This window comes from Peromyscus maniculatus, chromosome 16, assembly GCF_049852395.1.
Source record: "Peromyscus maniculatus bairdii isolate BWxNUB_F1_BW_parent chromosome 16, HU_Pman_BW_mat_3.1, whole genome shotgun sequence".
Lineage (NCBI taxonomy): Eukaryota > Metazoa > Chordata > Mammalia > Rodentia > Cricetidae > Peromyscus > Peromyscus maniculatus.
Genome location: NC_134867.1, coordinates 15,566,964 through 15,581,411, shown reverse-complemented (window position 1 = coordinate 15,581,411; position 14,448 = coordinate 15,566,964). Strand labels below are relative to the sequence as shown.

Genomic DNA, 14,448 nt, shown 5'->3' with positions numbered 1-14,448 from the left:
CAGAAATCATGACAAACTCCAAACCCTATGAAGTTTCCCAATTTGGAAATAATCTCACTTTCATTTCTAGGATGTAGGACAAGCAGATAATATGAAAGAAGCCATGGTCAGTGCTCATTGTGAATCTAGAATGCAGAGTCACATCTTGAAAAAAAAAAACATATTCCCTGTGTGTTCTCATAAAAGGACAAAACAAGTCCTTAGCATTCTTTAACCCAACACTAGGAATAAGGTAAAGAATTCAATAGTGCGTCCTCATTCCCAAATACTCTTCCATGAAACTGTTATACAAACAATATGCCTACACAGTAAGAAATCACTCTCAGAAATTAACAAAGGAAAAGCTCTGTACAAAAAACCAAAACCATGAGGCTAACTGTGGCTAATACCCAAAGAAGAGCTGGCCTCCAGTTGAGGATGTCCTAGCTCGTATACACACCTTAGGCTTATTCTTTCCACAAATGTTGTCTGTCATCCTTAAATATCCCAGGTTCTGGCTCAGCTTATATTTTGAACAATTTAAGCTGATATAGGAGACTGCCAGTCTGGACACTTGGGCAGATGGCAGATTTACATACAAAGATATTATACAATACACCGTGCTGTTCTTTTTGCATAGTTCCTACCCAGGTTCATCTTGCCAAAGCATAATGATTGTTGTCACCCTGCTCTGCCCCCTTGAGCAGTTCTTTGTTATGGGGATGAGGCCTAACTGGAGGTCAGTCTTGGTGAATCAACATTTAGCAGAAACTTTCTCAGCAACCCTAAACTTCAATTATGGCACACAATTTTCTCTCTTGGGTTTCTAAGGAGCCTGGTTAGTACACTACTTCTCTTCCAGTCAGCTTGGAGGTAACACCCTTTGATTAAATACTACTTCATGTAACTTAATATTTCCTGAGCAAGTTATTAGGAAATCCTTTATAGCTTCAATTTTGCTACTTCTAGTTTCTCGTCCATCAAAACTACTCTCTCCAACTCTTGTAAGAGAAAATGGATGCTTGGTCATTTGCTCAGCAAAGGCTAATCCATTCTACATCCTATGGTGTCTGCCTACTGGAGCACTACCCAGTTTCTTAAACACAAATGCCTTTTTGCACACACCACAAAAAACATATTTCCTAATGAGTCCCCTAAACAGGAGTCTCATTACAAGATCCCATTGAATGAGAACACTTGGTACATTATGGAATACTCTGGAAACTCCAGGACTTTCAAAAACATTTTAGCAGTTACCTTATCTTCATACAGTGACTCTAGAAACTTTGATCCCTATGGAAAATGCTGATAACCTGCTTATGGCTCTACCTGGTCAGAAGTGAAGTAAGTATGAAGTTATAAAACAATTCATCCTTTCCAAATGTTTGTCCATTTTCTCCTGGTGTATCACAGGGGAGTTGCGACCATTAACTGAGAGGACTCAGACATGGAGGCATTTGGGAATTGCCTAGAAGAGTTAGCTGTGGGCTCTGTCAAATCAAAATATTTTTAGAATCCTCTATTACAGAATGCCTCAAATGCTTCATTTCAACTACTTCAAAATCGTCCCATTTCATTTTTCTGCGTATTTCCATTTATATTCTTTCTCACGGTCATTCAGCTCAATTTGGAAAGCAAAGCTCTCTGGTCTTCACCTTTCTTCTTCCTTTGAGGTGGTGATCCAGGGGTAAGGTGGCTAATTTGTACATCACAGGAAATAAGACAGCAGTGAATATGGCTGATGCAAAGCAGATGTACAGAACTATTGGCAGATCTGGGTAGTGTCCCTCAAGAATTCCAATTACTGCAGGAATAGCCATTTCTCCCAGAGCAGCACCAAATACAAAGAATGCTGTGGATTTTCCAGTTAAGGTGGTGTACTGCTCAATCCAGGAAACTCCACTGGGAAATGTGACTGCCATTGAGGCCCCGTACACAGACGTTGCGATCCAGAGGCAAAGAGGGGTCTTGTGAAAAAGCACCAGAAAAAAAGATGAGACAAGACTGCCAATGTTACTCAACACGATCATGGTTCCAGGCTGTAAGAGTGTCGCAAAGATGATGGCCAGGCCCCTGCAGGCTGCAAAGGTCCCCCAGAAGACGGAGTTCAAGCCGGCTGCTTCACTTTCTTCCATGCCAACATGGGTGGTGGCGAAGGAGAAAATGTAAGAGCCGTAGGTCACCTCGGCTCCAACGTAGAAGAAGAAGAAGAGGAAGAGGAGAAAGAGCAGGGCCCAGTGATATTTAGCTCTTCGAGCTTCCTGACCAGATGCTGTGGATTTTTTTTGCCTTGAGCTTTTCTTACAAAACAGACCAAACAGGAAGACAGAGACTACTAAGACATAGGTGCCGACGGAAGCGTAGGTCCACAGCAGGGTCATGTCCTCAGGCACCGCAAACAGAGAGTCTGAGGTGGCTCCAGAGGAGCGGTTCAGCACTAGAGGGACAAAGTCTGTCTCTGTGTGGTTCTGAGTGGATGTTGTCGTACCCCAGACCAGTTTAGCCAGCAGGGGAGCCAGGGAGGCACCCAAGGCAAAACTGAAATGCAAGGCCTGCATGTGTGGAGCTCCTTTGTCTCCCCACAGATCCAAGATGAGGACGTTCCCACCTGCAAGTAAAGAAATAATGTGACAGGCACTTCGTAGAAGAAGAGTTGCGTGGTATTGTGTTCCCTCAAATATTGTGCATGCTAATAAACTTATCTGGGGTCAGAGACAGAGCAGCCACAATATTAAACATAAAGGATAGGCAGTGATAGTACCTGCCTTTAATCCTAGAATTCCAGAGATAGAAATCCATGTGTTCAAGGATACAGACAGGCATGGTGACATGCCTTTAATCCCAGAAAGCAAGACTTTAATCTCAGGGAGTGGTGGTAAAAAGCAGAAAGGTATATAAGGCGTGAGGACCAGAAACTAGAAGCATTTGGCTGGTTAAGCATTTGGCTGGTTAAGCTTTCAGGTTTTGGAGCAACACAGTTCAGCTGAGATTCATTCTGGATGAGGACTCAGAGGCTTCCAGTCTGAGGAAACAGGACCAGCTGAGAAATTGGCAAGGTGAGATAGCTGTGGCTTGTTCTGTCTCTCTGATCTACCAGCATTGACCCCAATAACTGGCCTCGGGTTTGATTTTATTAATAAGAACTTTTAAGATTCTTGCTACAGAGTTGTCTCTATTAGGTGGTAGGAGTTTGGGATGTTCTGAGTTTATAACCAAAGCCACTCTGTAATTAAGGTGCTCCTACCCACTATCACCGGAGGACGGTGGTAAGTCTCATCTTCATCCATGGAGTTTACAAATCACTAAACTATCACTGGAGCTAGGTCTATTCGAAACAATATAGTATAAACCAGTGGTAATCTCACTGGGGCTTAATGCTAATTGTGGTTTGAATGAGAATGGCCCCCATAGGCTCACATGTTTGCATGCTTAGTCCCCAGCTGGTGAACTGTTTAGGAAGGATTAGCAGGTGTGGCCTTGTTGAAGAGTCTCAGTGGGGGTGGGCTTTGAGGTTTCAAAACCCCAGGCACAGTCAATCTCTCTCTCTCCCTTTCGGAACGAGGATGTAAAGTTCTCAGCTGCTGCTCCAGTGCCATGCCGCCATGCTCCCTGCCATGGTGGTCATGGATTCACCCTCAGAAACTGTAAGCCAGCCCCCAATTAAATGCTTTCTTTTATAATCTGCCTTGGTCATGGAGTCTCTTCACAACAATAGAACAGCAAAGACACTGATAAATTTATTTGTATTTTTGAGACAGTTCTCATATATGCCATACTGACCTTGAACTTGCTATGTAGCTAAAGATGATTTTGAATTTTTGATACTCCACCTGTACCACTTAAGTACTAGAATTACAAGCATGTGCCCGTCCGTTTATGCAGTGCTGGGTATTGAACCCAGTATTTCATGCATACTAGGCAAATACTCTGCCCAGCTGAACTATATCCCCAGGTCCATATGTAGATATATGCTAGGCACAATTTTATCTAATGGTGGGAAAACTACCAAAGCTTCAGTACTTCTAATTAGGTTTCAATTCCAATTGAAGAATATTGTTTGCTTAGGTCTAAACCAGATGCTAAACACCCAGCTGGGAGCCAGACTTCCCCAGAATTCTGGCATGCTTGTTTTAGGAAACAAAAACAATTTTCAGAATTGTGCACTACATAGTTTCAACACCCACAAGGTAAAAATCCAGAAGCATCTAGTATTTGGCTGTCATTTAAAAATCTGGTATTTTGGGACAATCATAGAGTTCCACACTGTTAAGTTTACATTCAAATGAAGCTTGAAGTGTAAAATATTTCCATGATCTGTCAAATATCTTTTCTTCCCTAAGAGCAAGAAAGGTGAGGGTGGAAAGCTAGGATTAGGGATAAACAAAGATCCACATGTAATTTAGGATGTCTTTGATGACAGAGTGAAACTGGAGATTTTCTGCAGTGGAGAAAGAAAACACCTGTTCGGGGTGGTTCTGTGTGTCAACTCGACACAAACTAGAATCATCAGAGAGGAAGGAGCCTCAGCTGAGGAAACGTCTCCTTGAGATCCAGCTGTAAGGCATTTTCTCAATTAGTGATCAATGGGGGAGGGCACAGCCCATGGTGGGTGGTGCCATCCCTGGGCTGCTAGTCCTGGGTTCTACAAGGAGGTGGGCTGAGCAAGCCAGGGGAAGCAAGCCAGTGAGCAGCACCCCTCCATGGCCTCTGCATCAGCGCCTGCCTCCGGGATCCTGCCCTGTTTTGAGTTCCTGTTCTGACTTCCTTCAGTGATGGACAGCAATGCTGAAGTGTAGGCCTAATAAACCCTTTCCTCCCCAACTTGCTCTATGATCATGATGTTTCATTGAAGCTATAGAAACCTTAACTAAGACAACCAAAAAAGAAAGGCAAGAATATGGTACCCGCACTGATCTCTCTAAGTGCAGAATCTGGAGTACATTTGAAGTTGAAGGGTTCCTTCTGTGCTTCTGCAGCCATATAATAATCCACCCTGTATGGGGGTTTACCTGAGAATGTCCTCCATAATCCTGGCATTTGAGTACTAGGTCCCCAGTTGGTGGCATCTTCTAGGTAGGGTTAGGAGGTGGCCTTTCTGGAGAAAGTCTGCCACTGGGGCAGGCTTTGAGAATCTAGAAGATCCCTGCCATTTCTAATTGCTCTCTCTGCTCTGTGCTTGGGGTTCAAGATGAGAGCCCAGCTTCCTGCTCCTGCCACTATGCCTTGGCTCCCCCAGCATGGACTCCAACCCTCTGGAACCCTAAGCCCAAATAAACTCTGTCTCCTATAAGTTGCTTTCATCATAGTGTTTTTATCAGAGCAATTACAAAGTAATTAATAAACTTTGTCTATCAGGTCATCATTTTCTCTTACACTAAAGTGGTGAAACTCTATCTGACCATGAAAGCCTGCCCATTTGCATTGTACTTTCCCACAGAAAGGGAGTCTTTCCGTGTTTGGATCATCTAACAATCTCTCATAAAGCAAAATCCTCAAAGTTCACTTCATAGTTAGATGTATAATAATTAGTTGGTTGTGATTAAAGTTAGTGTGCACCACCATGACCAGCCCTGAGTGGCAAGACATGGCACTGGAACTGTAATGCTGATTGTGTGAGTCCGTGCCATTTTAATAGCAAGACTAATGACACTACAGTTTCATATAGTCTACTTTTCCTCATGGTACTATCCCCAGTTCTAGAGATGATACTGAAGGGTTCACTAACCTGTATCCACAACACTAACTGAAGCACCAAAGACAGACATCATGACAATCAGAAAGACTGCCTTCTTGCAGAAAGGAATGAGATAAAACCCAGCTGTGGTAGCCAACATTGACACACCTGAGGAAAAAAGACAATAAAGCCAGCTGTAAAAAAAAGTATTCATCAGGGTCCGAGGTCATAGGAACATCATAAACAATTGTAAAAATGCAAAATAACACTGAATTAACTGGTTGGTCTTGGGCTATGTGTGATGGTACACACTAACTTTAATCACAACACCTGGGAGGCTGAGGCAGGCAGATCTCTATATGAGTTTGAGGCCAGCATGATCTGCAGAGATAGTTTCAGGTCAGCCAAGTCTACAGAGTAAGATCTTGTCTCAAAGACAAACAAACCAAAAAGGCAAAATACCACCACCACCACAACAAAATGTTTAATCATGAGTAGATGAGAGATACAGTTGACGTATATGGTGGTTTTATCTAAATCTTTTATAAGTATTTGCAGACTATAAAAATGTAAAATACCATGACTTGAATACAATTTGATCATTGCTAATTAGAAATTATAACAAAGATAAATTTTATAGTGTATGAGTTAATCCCAGAAGTATTACTTCAAAGAGAATTTTTATATGAGGTGACAATGTAAAAATAAAACTCAACCATTATAATAGGATATAGGAAAACTTGACCAAATCAGTTCATTTGGGGGACAAAGGGAAGTACAGAAAAAATAGTCTTCTAACCCACTTTGGAAGTAATATATTTGTCAGCAAAAAAAATATTCACTTTGCCTCCAAAGGAGTTTTATCATAGTAATCTAAAATATTTTTAATCATGCCAGTTTATTGAAAAAGGCATGCTAACAGCTCTGCCCTGTTCTCCAGGGTCAGGATCCGAGAGGATCAGCCTGTGCTCAACTCTGACATGGGCAGCAGGACTCAAGTAGAGCCTACGTCAGTTCACTACTGTCCCGGGTCCCTTCATCTTCAACCCCAAGTCCACAGAGCCTGGCCAGGTTCCAGGAGTCATTCTGACCCTCATGGCCCAGAAGCTCTGCCCCTCCCCCAGATAAGCAGAGCTTCATGGTCAACCAGCGAGTGGGGCTGGAGCAGAGCCTACATTACAGGAAAGGCCAGCACTGGTCAGAGTTAGCAACATTCACTCCCTAGAGAGAGCTATTCAAGTTTCTAGAAGGTTTGGTATAGGTTCCATCCTATGGAAGCCCAGTTGTCAGGGAGGACATCCACGCCCATTTCCACTGTCAGCCATTCTGAAATCTATGGTTTTTGTTTGTTTGTTTTTTGTTTTGGTTTGGGTTTTTTGTTGTTGTTGTTGTTTTTGTTTTTGTTTTTGTTTTTGTTTTTGTTTTTCGAGACAGGGTTTCTCTGTGTAGCTTTGCACCTTTCCTGGAACTTGCTCTGTAGAGCAGGCTGGCCTCGAACTCACAAAGATCCGCCTGCCTCTGCATCCCGAGTGCTGGGATTAAAGGCATGTGCCACAATCGCCCGGCGAAGTCTATGCTTTTAATGTTTAGATTCAAGTTAAAAATTTGTTTAAGCCGGGCGGTGGTGGCACACGCCTTTAATCTCAGCACTTGGGAGGCAGAGGCAGGCGGATCTCTGTGAGTTCGAGGCCAGCCTGGGCTACCAAGTGAGTTCCAGGAAAGGCGCAAAGCTATACAGAGAAACCCTGTCTCGAAAAACCAAAAAAAAAAAAAAAAAAAAAAAAATTGTTAAAAAAAAAAAAAGCAAAAAGCAGTGTTTACGTTTACTTACCCAAAAGTAAAAAATGATTCATGTAGTCAAGGAGAAGGCCACCGATCACGGTACCACATATGAATCCAGAAGCACGGCCCACAAAAATGAGAGAGAGGCTGCTGATGTTTTGGTTTACATTTTTTGCCAGATCTTGAAATGTAGGCCCAAGGATGGCAATGCTTATTCCCTAAAATTTAAACCGAGAAGAGCTTTAAACTCACAACCATTAAATTGATGTTTATTCAAATGGTAGCATTTTCCATGATAAACAATGGGAGGGGGGATTGCAATGTAATGTAGAGGTTCCCTTTATTCAAACAGGACAAAATGTGCAACCCTTTCCTATTAGAGGAATACACTCCTGTGAGTTATTTTTCTACTCTATTTTTAAATATTGTCTGGCTTTGGCTGCAATTTTTAGATTTTGAAGAACATCTTACAAGATTTTTCTGTATTTATAGTTAATAAGATATATAATTTATTCTCAAAATATTTTGTTTTAGATATACTCCATTTACAACTGATATAGGAATTTAGATATCAAAATTAAAATTCTCAAACAACTTATTGCTGGTGTTGGTTATGTAAAAAACACAATACTTCTGGCAGAGGTCTCTCTGAACAACATAAATACAACATGCTGGAAATCAACTATCTGAATGTTTCTAAATCTATAGTCTTCTCTAAGGAAAAGCCCAAAGCCACCAGGAAGGAATATAGACTCTAAGGCTTTTAAGGAAATATTACATCACATAAGCAAAACGGTTTTATCAATAACATGTTGCCTTACACTGTGTTAGCAAGAGCCAAGGGTTGAAGAGGAATCATTGGTGCTTTCGGGGAAACGTTTCTAAGACATCTATCAACATTTCCAGAGTAATTGATGGGAATTGCACTGCTCTGCTGCAAACCAACGTGTCCCCTGTCTTAGCAGCGGGAACCGGGGAGTAAGGACTAGAGTGTGGACAGGGCAGCAGCAAGCACCAAGTTCAATGAAAGAGGGCTGAGTCCAGGTTTTTATCAATCCCTTCAAAGGACTCGTGAGACTTTGGCACACAGTGAAGGCTCCCAGGGCACCTGTGGTGTTTTCCTTCGAAGTCCCTCCCACATCAGAGTAGCCCAAGAAGGAAGCCAGGTGTTGGCGATCTGTCGGGAGACTGAGGCAGAAGCATCACAGTTCAGCCTCCGTCTGGGGCTGCTTGGTGACACAGGGCCTAAAAATTCTAAAATCTTAAAGACCTGACCACCGGATGAAGAAGGGAGTCCCTTTGCTTCTGCAAACCTGCCAGTTGGTTGAACATGCTCAGGCCACCAGGAAGAGGTAATAATTACTGTATATTCTCCCAAAGCCAGCACACTCTCCCACAGGCTTCCTGATTATTCTACTGTAATATGGGCCGTTCCTTAAACACACACACACACACACACACACACACACACACACACACACACACGCATGCACGCACGCACTGAACACCTAAGTAACTTGGACTTTGCCTGGGTGGTTGCAGAGGAGAGCAGGTGGAGCCCCTGGTCCCCTTTGCTGTATCCCCTGCTGTCGCACCCAGGTGACCTTGACAGTTTTTAGATGTTGGAAAACACATTAAGGCAACCCAGGCAATCCGTTTGGGTTGACAAAAACCCTCCAAGATTAGAACTGTGCCCATTTTCTAGATGGGGAAACAGAGACCCGGTAAGATGAATGCACCCAAACTCCTCCAGTGCAGGCTAGGGAAACTGGTCTGCAGCTGGGGAGTACTTCTCCCCTGCGGGAGTCTCCTACCCCAGCCCGGGAAGGGGCAGCCTAGGCTCTCACCAGCCCTATGAAGGCGGCATACAGGACCAGTGTGATGAACCAGGTCAGCCCATTGTTGCGTTCAGCTGCTGCTGCCTCCTGCTCCTTGCGTGTCGCTGGGTCCCGATATTCCCGCAGGAGCCCAGTAGCTGGGGCAGGGGCCCCGCGGAACTCCAGCTCTGTCTCCAGCTCCAGCTTGGCGGTTTCCAAAGGTCCTGGACGCCCTCACATCCTCCTGGCTAGTAAGATGTGGGCGCAGCCCGCCCCGCCCCTGCGGCCCGCGGCCTCTCCCCATGCCACTTCCCAGGCTACCCTTCCATGAGATGTCCATGCTGCAGCCCGCGCCTCTGCTGGGCTCCAGGGGCACGGGCTCAAATGCAGCCTCAGGACAGAAGACACCCCTGTGGCCAAGGAAAATCACTGCCAGACCCACAAGGTGAGGCCAGCCCCCAGGGTCACCAGAGGAGGGAAGAAGAGGAAAGCTTGGCTCTCAGAAACTTGCCAGAGCCCTGCCCCCAGCAGAGAGAGCAAAGTCCATCTGCAATTCCTAGCATAAGAAAGTCACTCAAACGCTGGATGTGGTAGTGCACACCTTTCATTTCAGCACTTAGGAGGCAGAGGCAGGTAGATCTTCTGTGAGTTCGAGGCCAACCTGGTCTACAGAGCGAGTTCCAGGACAGCCAGAGCTACATAGAGGAACCCTGTCTCAAAAAAACAAAAACGGAAAGAAAAGTCACTCAAAGTTCTGATAAATAAATTATTACATTAATTAAAGGATTAAACACAGCCAGGAAACCAGAGTTTTCCTTGGAGTAGAGCAGTGTGTAGTCGGGTATGAGCTGAAGCCAGATTTCATAGGTGAATAATACATGAATTAAACAGGTAAGTCAAAGGGCAGCTTATAGAGGGCAGGTGTGAATAAATCTTGGTGTAGGCCCATCCTCCCCATTTGGCCGATGTGGGTGGAATGCAGCTGAGCAGGGGCAGGGGATTCTAACCCTGGCCCTCAGTGGAACTCCAACCAAGTACCCACCCTGTGCCTTGCTGCTGAGGTGGATGGAACGCAGCTAAACGCACCAACCAGGAGTCGGCCCATGATGCCCAGCAGTTGGGCACTATGATGATCTCCTCGTAATGAGGTAGCATGGCTCAGCACAGCATCACGGCGACCTGAGTGAGACAGGGAGACCTACAGGCAGGCCTGGGGCTGCCCACCCTGGGCTCCATGAAGAGATTTCTAATTTTTTCTCTTTTAGTTTTTTTCACTTTATTTTTGTCCTTTCTTTTTAATTTTGTTTTATTGGTGGTGGTGGGTGTTTGCAGGAATGGATGTGAAGGGATGAGGAATGAATGGGATCAAGATACAAGATGTGAAAGACACATAATAATAATAATAATAATAATAATAATAATAATAATAATAATAAAAACATAGTGCCGCTTAGTGAAGCAAGCACAGGATTTGGAGACATGCAAAATCAGACTGAATTCTGGCTTCTTCCCCCCCTCCTCCCCCCTGCCCCCCCCCACACCTGCTTCACCACTCACGAGAAAACAGCCCCTAGATGTATCTTCCTCCGTGAAAACAGCACCTAGCATCCTCCTTACAAGGCTTCGGCTTAGGGGTTCAGGGAGAGGATCAAAAACAGTGTTGTTAGTGTGTGTAAAAAGTTACCATTGTATCGAAGCTGGTTCCCCTCATCTGTGTTTTCATGGTCCCCCCTCATATTCAAAATTACACAGTTCCTGGTCACGCCATGGTAACTGTAACTTGGTATGTTCAGTATGATATATCAGCCTGTTGGCCCAGACACAGAAGAGGTTAAAGGAAATCTTGGGGTGGTAGCTTAGGAACTACATTTGAATTCCAGCTGAATGGTTTTCTCAGAGAATGGCTGTTTTAGTAAAGAGTTAGAAATCACCATCCCTACACCATTAACCTTTCCAGGGGGAAGCGCCATAAAGCACCAGTGAGGCCTCAAGTGTGTCCTGTGAAACAAATAATGTCTCATCTTTCTGGTCCCAGGGAGCATCTCACAGAAAAAGTGTCAGAACCTATGCTCACACCCAACCCAATCTATGAAGATAAAATAGGAATACAGAAATAACCAAACTCTTCCTTGTAGAAAGTATGGGGTGTCGGGGACATTTATTCAACACTCATGCACTTAGGACATTGAATGCTGCTTCTGCTCCTTAGTGGCAGGATTGCCTAAGAGGAGACACAAAGGTCAAAGCGTGCCCAGTGTCCCTAGTACGAAACAAAGGTAAAGAAAGTTCTGTCGTGAGCAGAACACACAGTTGTAAATCCGAGTCACTCAAAGCTGGGATGGCAATTGTTTAGATAGGACATTTAATCTCTTTCAACTTCAACTTCCCCACTTTAAAAATATCTTTTCCAAGGAGTCATAAATGTGGAGTGAGGAGATAAGCATACATGTGAACCATGCTGAGTTAGAAACACTCAGCTGTTTCACTGTTCTTGTCTATGTGCAGAACAGGGCCATGGATCCCAACATCAGGCTTTCAGGTACCCAGTTCCTGCTAGACATACTATTCAGAAAATCTCCTTTCTCCTCTGAGGCAGAGGCGTAGCTATAATAATCTCCATTAGGAAATGTATCAACAATAGACACAGTAAGTCATGTAGCAAGTAACAGTTTCATTGGTGAACTGGTAAGTTTAGAAATTGTCAGAAAGTTCTTGAGGCTGAAAAAAACAAGGATTGTGCATGTCATTTTTATAGCAACAGTGTGAAATGAAATGCTACTCACATTGCAGGAACCTCATGTAAGTGTGCAACACTCAAAATCATGAAGATATTCTTGACTAATTTCAAGCAGAAATATATTTTAGATAGACAGGTCATCTTCAAACCCTTCAGAGATCTATAGAATGTGGCATTTAAGATGTTTTAATAACATAGATTTTTTTCTTTTCTTTTTAAAAAGATTTATTTATTTATTTATCATAATACAGTGCTCTGTCTGCATGTTTGCCTGCAGGCCAGAAAAGGGCACCAGATCTCACTACAGATGGTTGTGAGCCACCATGTGGGTGCTGGGATTTGAACTTAGGACCTCTGGAAGAGCACTAGATCTCTTAACCTCTGAGCTATCACTCCAGCCCCCTCTTTCTTTCTTTCTTTCTTTCTTTCTTTCTTTCTTTCTTTCTTTCTTTCTTTCTTTCTTTCTTTCTTTCTTTCTTTTTTTTATGACTATGAGACATGTCTGCTCCTGGCAGCACCAACCTACTTCAGAGAAGATATGGGCATTGAAGCCCCTCCACATGGAGTTAACTTTCACTGCGGCAAAAGTTAGCCACTGAGCAAGAAAGTTCCCCCACACTGACTGCTGACAGTATGCTGTCCAAAATGGACAGGCAGGACACACACACACACACACACACACACACACACACACACACACACACACACGGAATGCAGATCCTTGACAAGTATGGTTACAGCTTTAGCAACAGGCGTCCTCTGAGGCCAGAACAATATGGCACCATCGCTGAAGTGGCTCTGCAATCTGGAAAAGGGACAGTGCCCCTTCCTTTGAAGGAATCTGAACAGGCAGTGGACCGATTTGCTCCTGGTGTACAGTGGAACAGTAGCTGGAGTGGTTGTACTTGGAGGAGTAACTAGGCTGACAGAGTCTGGCCTCTCAATGGTAGACTGGCATTGAAAAAAGGAGATGAAGCCACCCACAAGCTGAGAAGACTGGGAAGCCTAATTACAAAAATACCAGCAATTTTTAGAATTTAAAATCCTGAATCATGCCATGACACTGATGGAATTCAAGTTTATTTGGTACAAGGAATACTTACACCTAATGTGGGGTCAAGCAGTAGACCTTGCACACCTCCTGCTTCACAAATGAGTCTGTCAGATATGCTAAGCCTGTAGGCTGAAGATGATGCCCCAATGTTGCAGAAAAACCTCAGGTGACTGTCCAGGAGGCTGGCTGTTTCTGTCATAACTCACATTTTTTGGAAGTTGCTTGTTTGCATTTCCTGTTTTACTAGGTAATATTATTTCCTTCTTGGGTCTCTGAGGGAGTTGAAGATTAGATAGTTGTAGTTACAGTTTTCCTTGTTAAGAAATTTTAGAAAAGAAACTCACTAAGAGATGTAAAGTATATAAAATTGAAAGACATCATAAGATAGTTTTCTGTTGGTAATATAAGTTAGGATAGAAAGTGAATTAGGTACATTTTGGACTCATCAAAATAGGGTAGATAATGGAATATTTTCACTGAATTTATCAAATACAAATGGACTATACACTGTTGATGTTCTTATTGCTTGTATATATTGTATACAGTTATTGTACTTATTGTATATAGTTTTTCCTATATTAGCTATAACTTTTTTTATACAAAAAAAGTTGTATAAAGTTGTATACTTTTAGACAAAAAAGGGGAAATATGGTGATATTTTATTTGTGCTCTAATAAATAAAGCTTGCCTGGAGATTAGATGAAAAAGCCAGCCATTATATTAAACAGAGGTTAGGCAATGATAGCACACACCTTTAATCCTATCACTTGGCAGGCAGGGATCTGTTTGAATCTCTGTGAGTTCAAGGCCACACTGGGAACATAGCCTGGTGTGGTGGCACATGCCTTAAAGTCCAACACTAGTTAACCTTGGAGGTCTGGAGGTCTGTACAGACAGACAGGAAGTGACAGAGCTGGGCAGGAAGAGGAAGTGATGTATCTGACAGAGAGGGCAAATCAGAGGGCAGAACAGCAAGGCATGGGTAGACAGAAGTAACTCACTTTTGGAAGCTGTGGAGTTGTGAGGTGAGGTTAGTTGTAGCTTTCCCTATTTCCTGATCTCTCGGGTTTTCACCACTCTATCTGGCTCCGTGTTTTTTATTTAATGTGACCGTCTAGAGATCTGTCTATACTACTCTTTAAGAGTGTTAGGTCTCAAACCCAGGACAAGTCTCACTCACTACCTGTGGCTCCTCCCAGCACTTGCCCACTCTGCTCCCTACCCTGAACCTCTCCCTCCCAGGGGTGGGGCTTCTGCTTCCCCTCCCCCAGCCTGATCCCTCTACAACAGTCTCTTGCACAGCTGCCTGTCTTCTCTCGTGGTCTGGTTTAGTCTGCCAGCCATGTTCAGCCTGGACTCTCCCCTCTTCCTGCTTTCTCCCTTACATCTGCCCTAAAAATCTTGT

The 14,448-nt window shown here is 43.6% G+C and overlaps 1 protein-coding gene across 2 annotated transcripts; it reads right to left on the bottom strand.

Moving 5' to 3' along the window:
- Window positions 1-252: 252 nt before the first annotated feature.
- Window positions 253-9,267, bottom strand: LOC102914756 (sodium-dependent glucose transporter 1C-like). Of its 2 annotated transcripts, none has more exons than XM_076552422.1 (4): window positions 8,964-9,267; window positions 7,485-7,653; window positions 5,705-5,821; window positions 253-2,587 (listed from the first exon to the last, which is right to left on the bottom strand). In XM_076552422.1, the coding sequence occupies exons 2-4, from the start codon at window positions 7,504-7,506 to the stop codon at window positions 1,602-1,604; spliced, it is 1,125 nt and encodes a 374-aa protein (XP_076408537.1). In that variant the 5' UTR covers window positions 7,507-7,653; window positions 8,964-9,267; the 3' UTR covers window positions 253-1,601. The 2 variants fall into 2 exon arrangements, with proteins under 2 accessions (XP_076408537.1, XP_076408538.1); XM_076552423.1 differs by having other exon boundaries at window positions 9,157-9,226.
- Between the last annotated feature and the right edge of the window lie 5,181 nt (window positions 9,268-14,448).

Coding starts and splice junctions, on each gene's coding strand:
- LOC102914756 (XM_076552422.1), bottom strand. CDS start 7,506: ATGAATCATTTTTTACTTTTGG. Junction 5,822..7,484: donor GAATCATTTTTTACTTTTGG/GTAAGTAAACGT, acceptor TTTTTTCCTCAG/GTGTGTCAATGTTGGCTACC. Junction 2,588..5,704: donor AGTTAGTGTTGTGGATACAG/GTTAGTGAACCC, acceptor CTTTACTTGCAG/GTGGGAACGTCCTCATCTTG.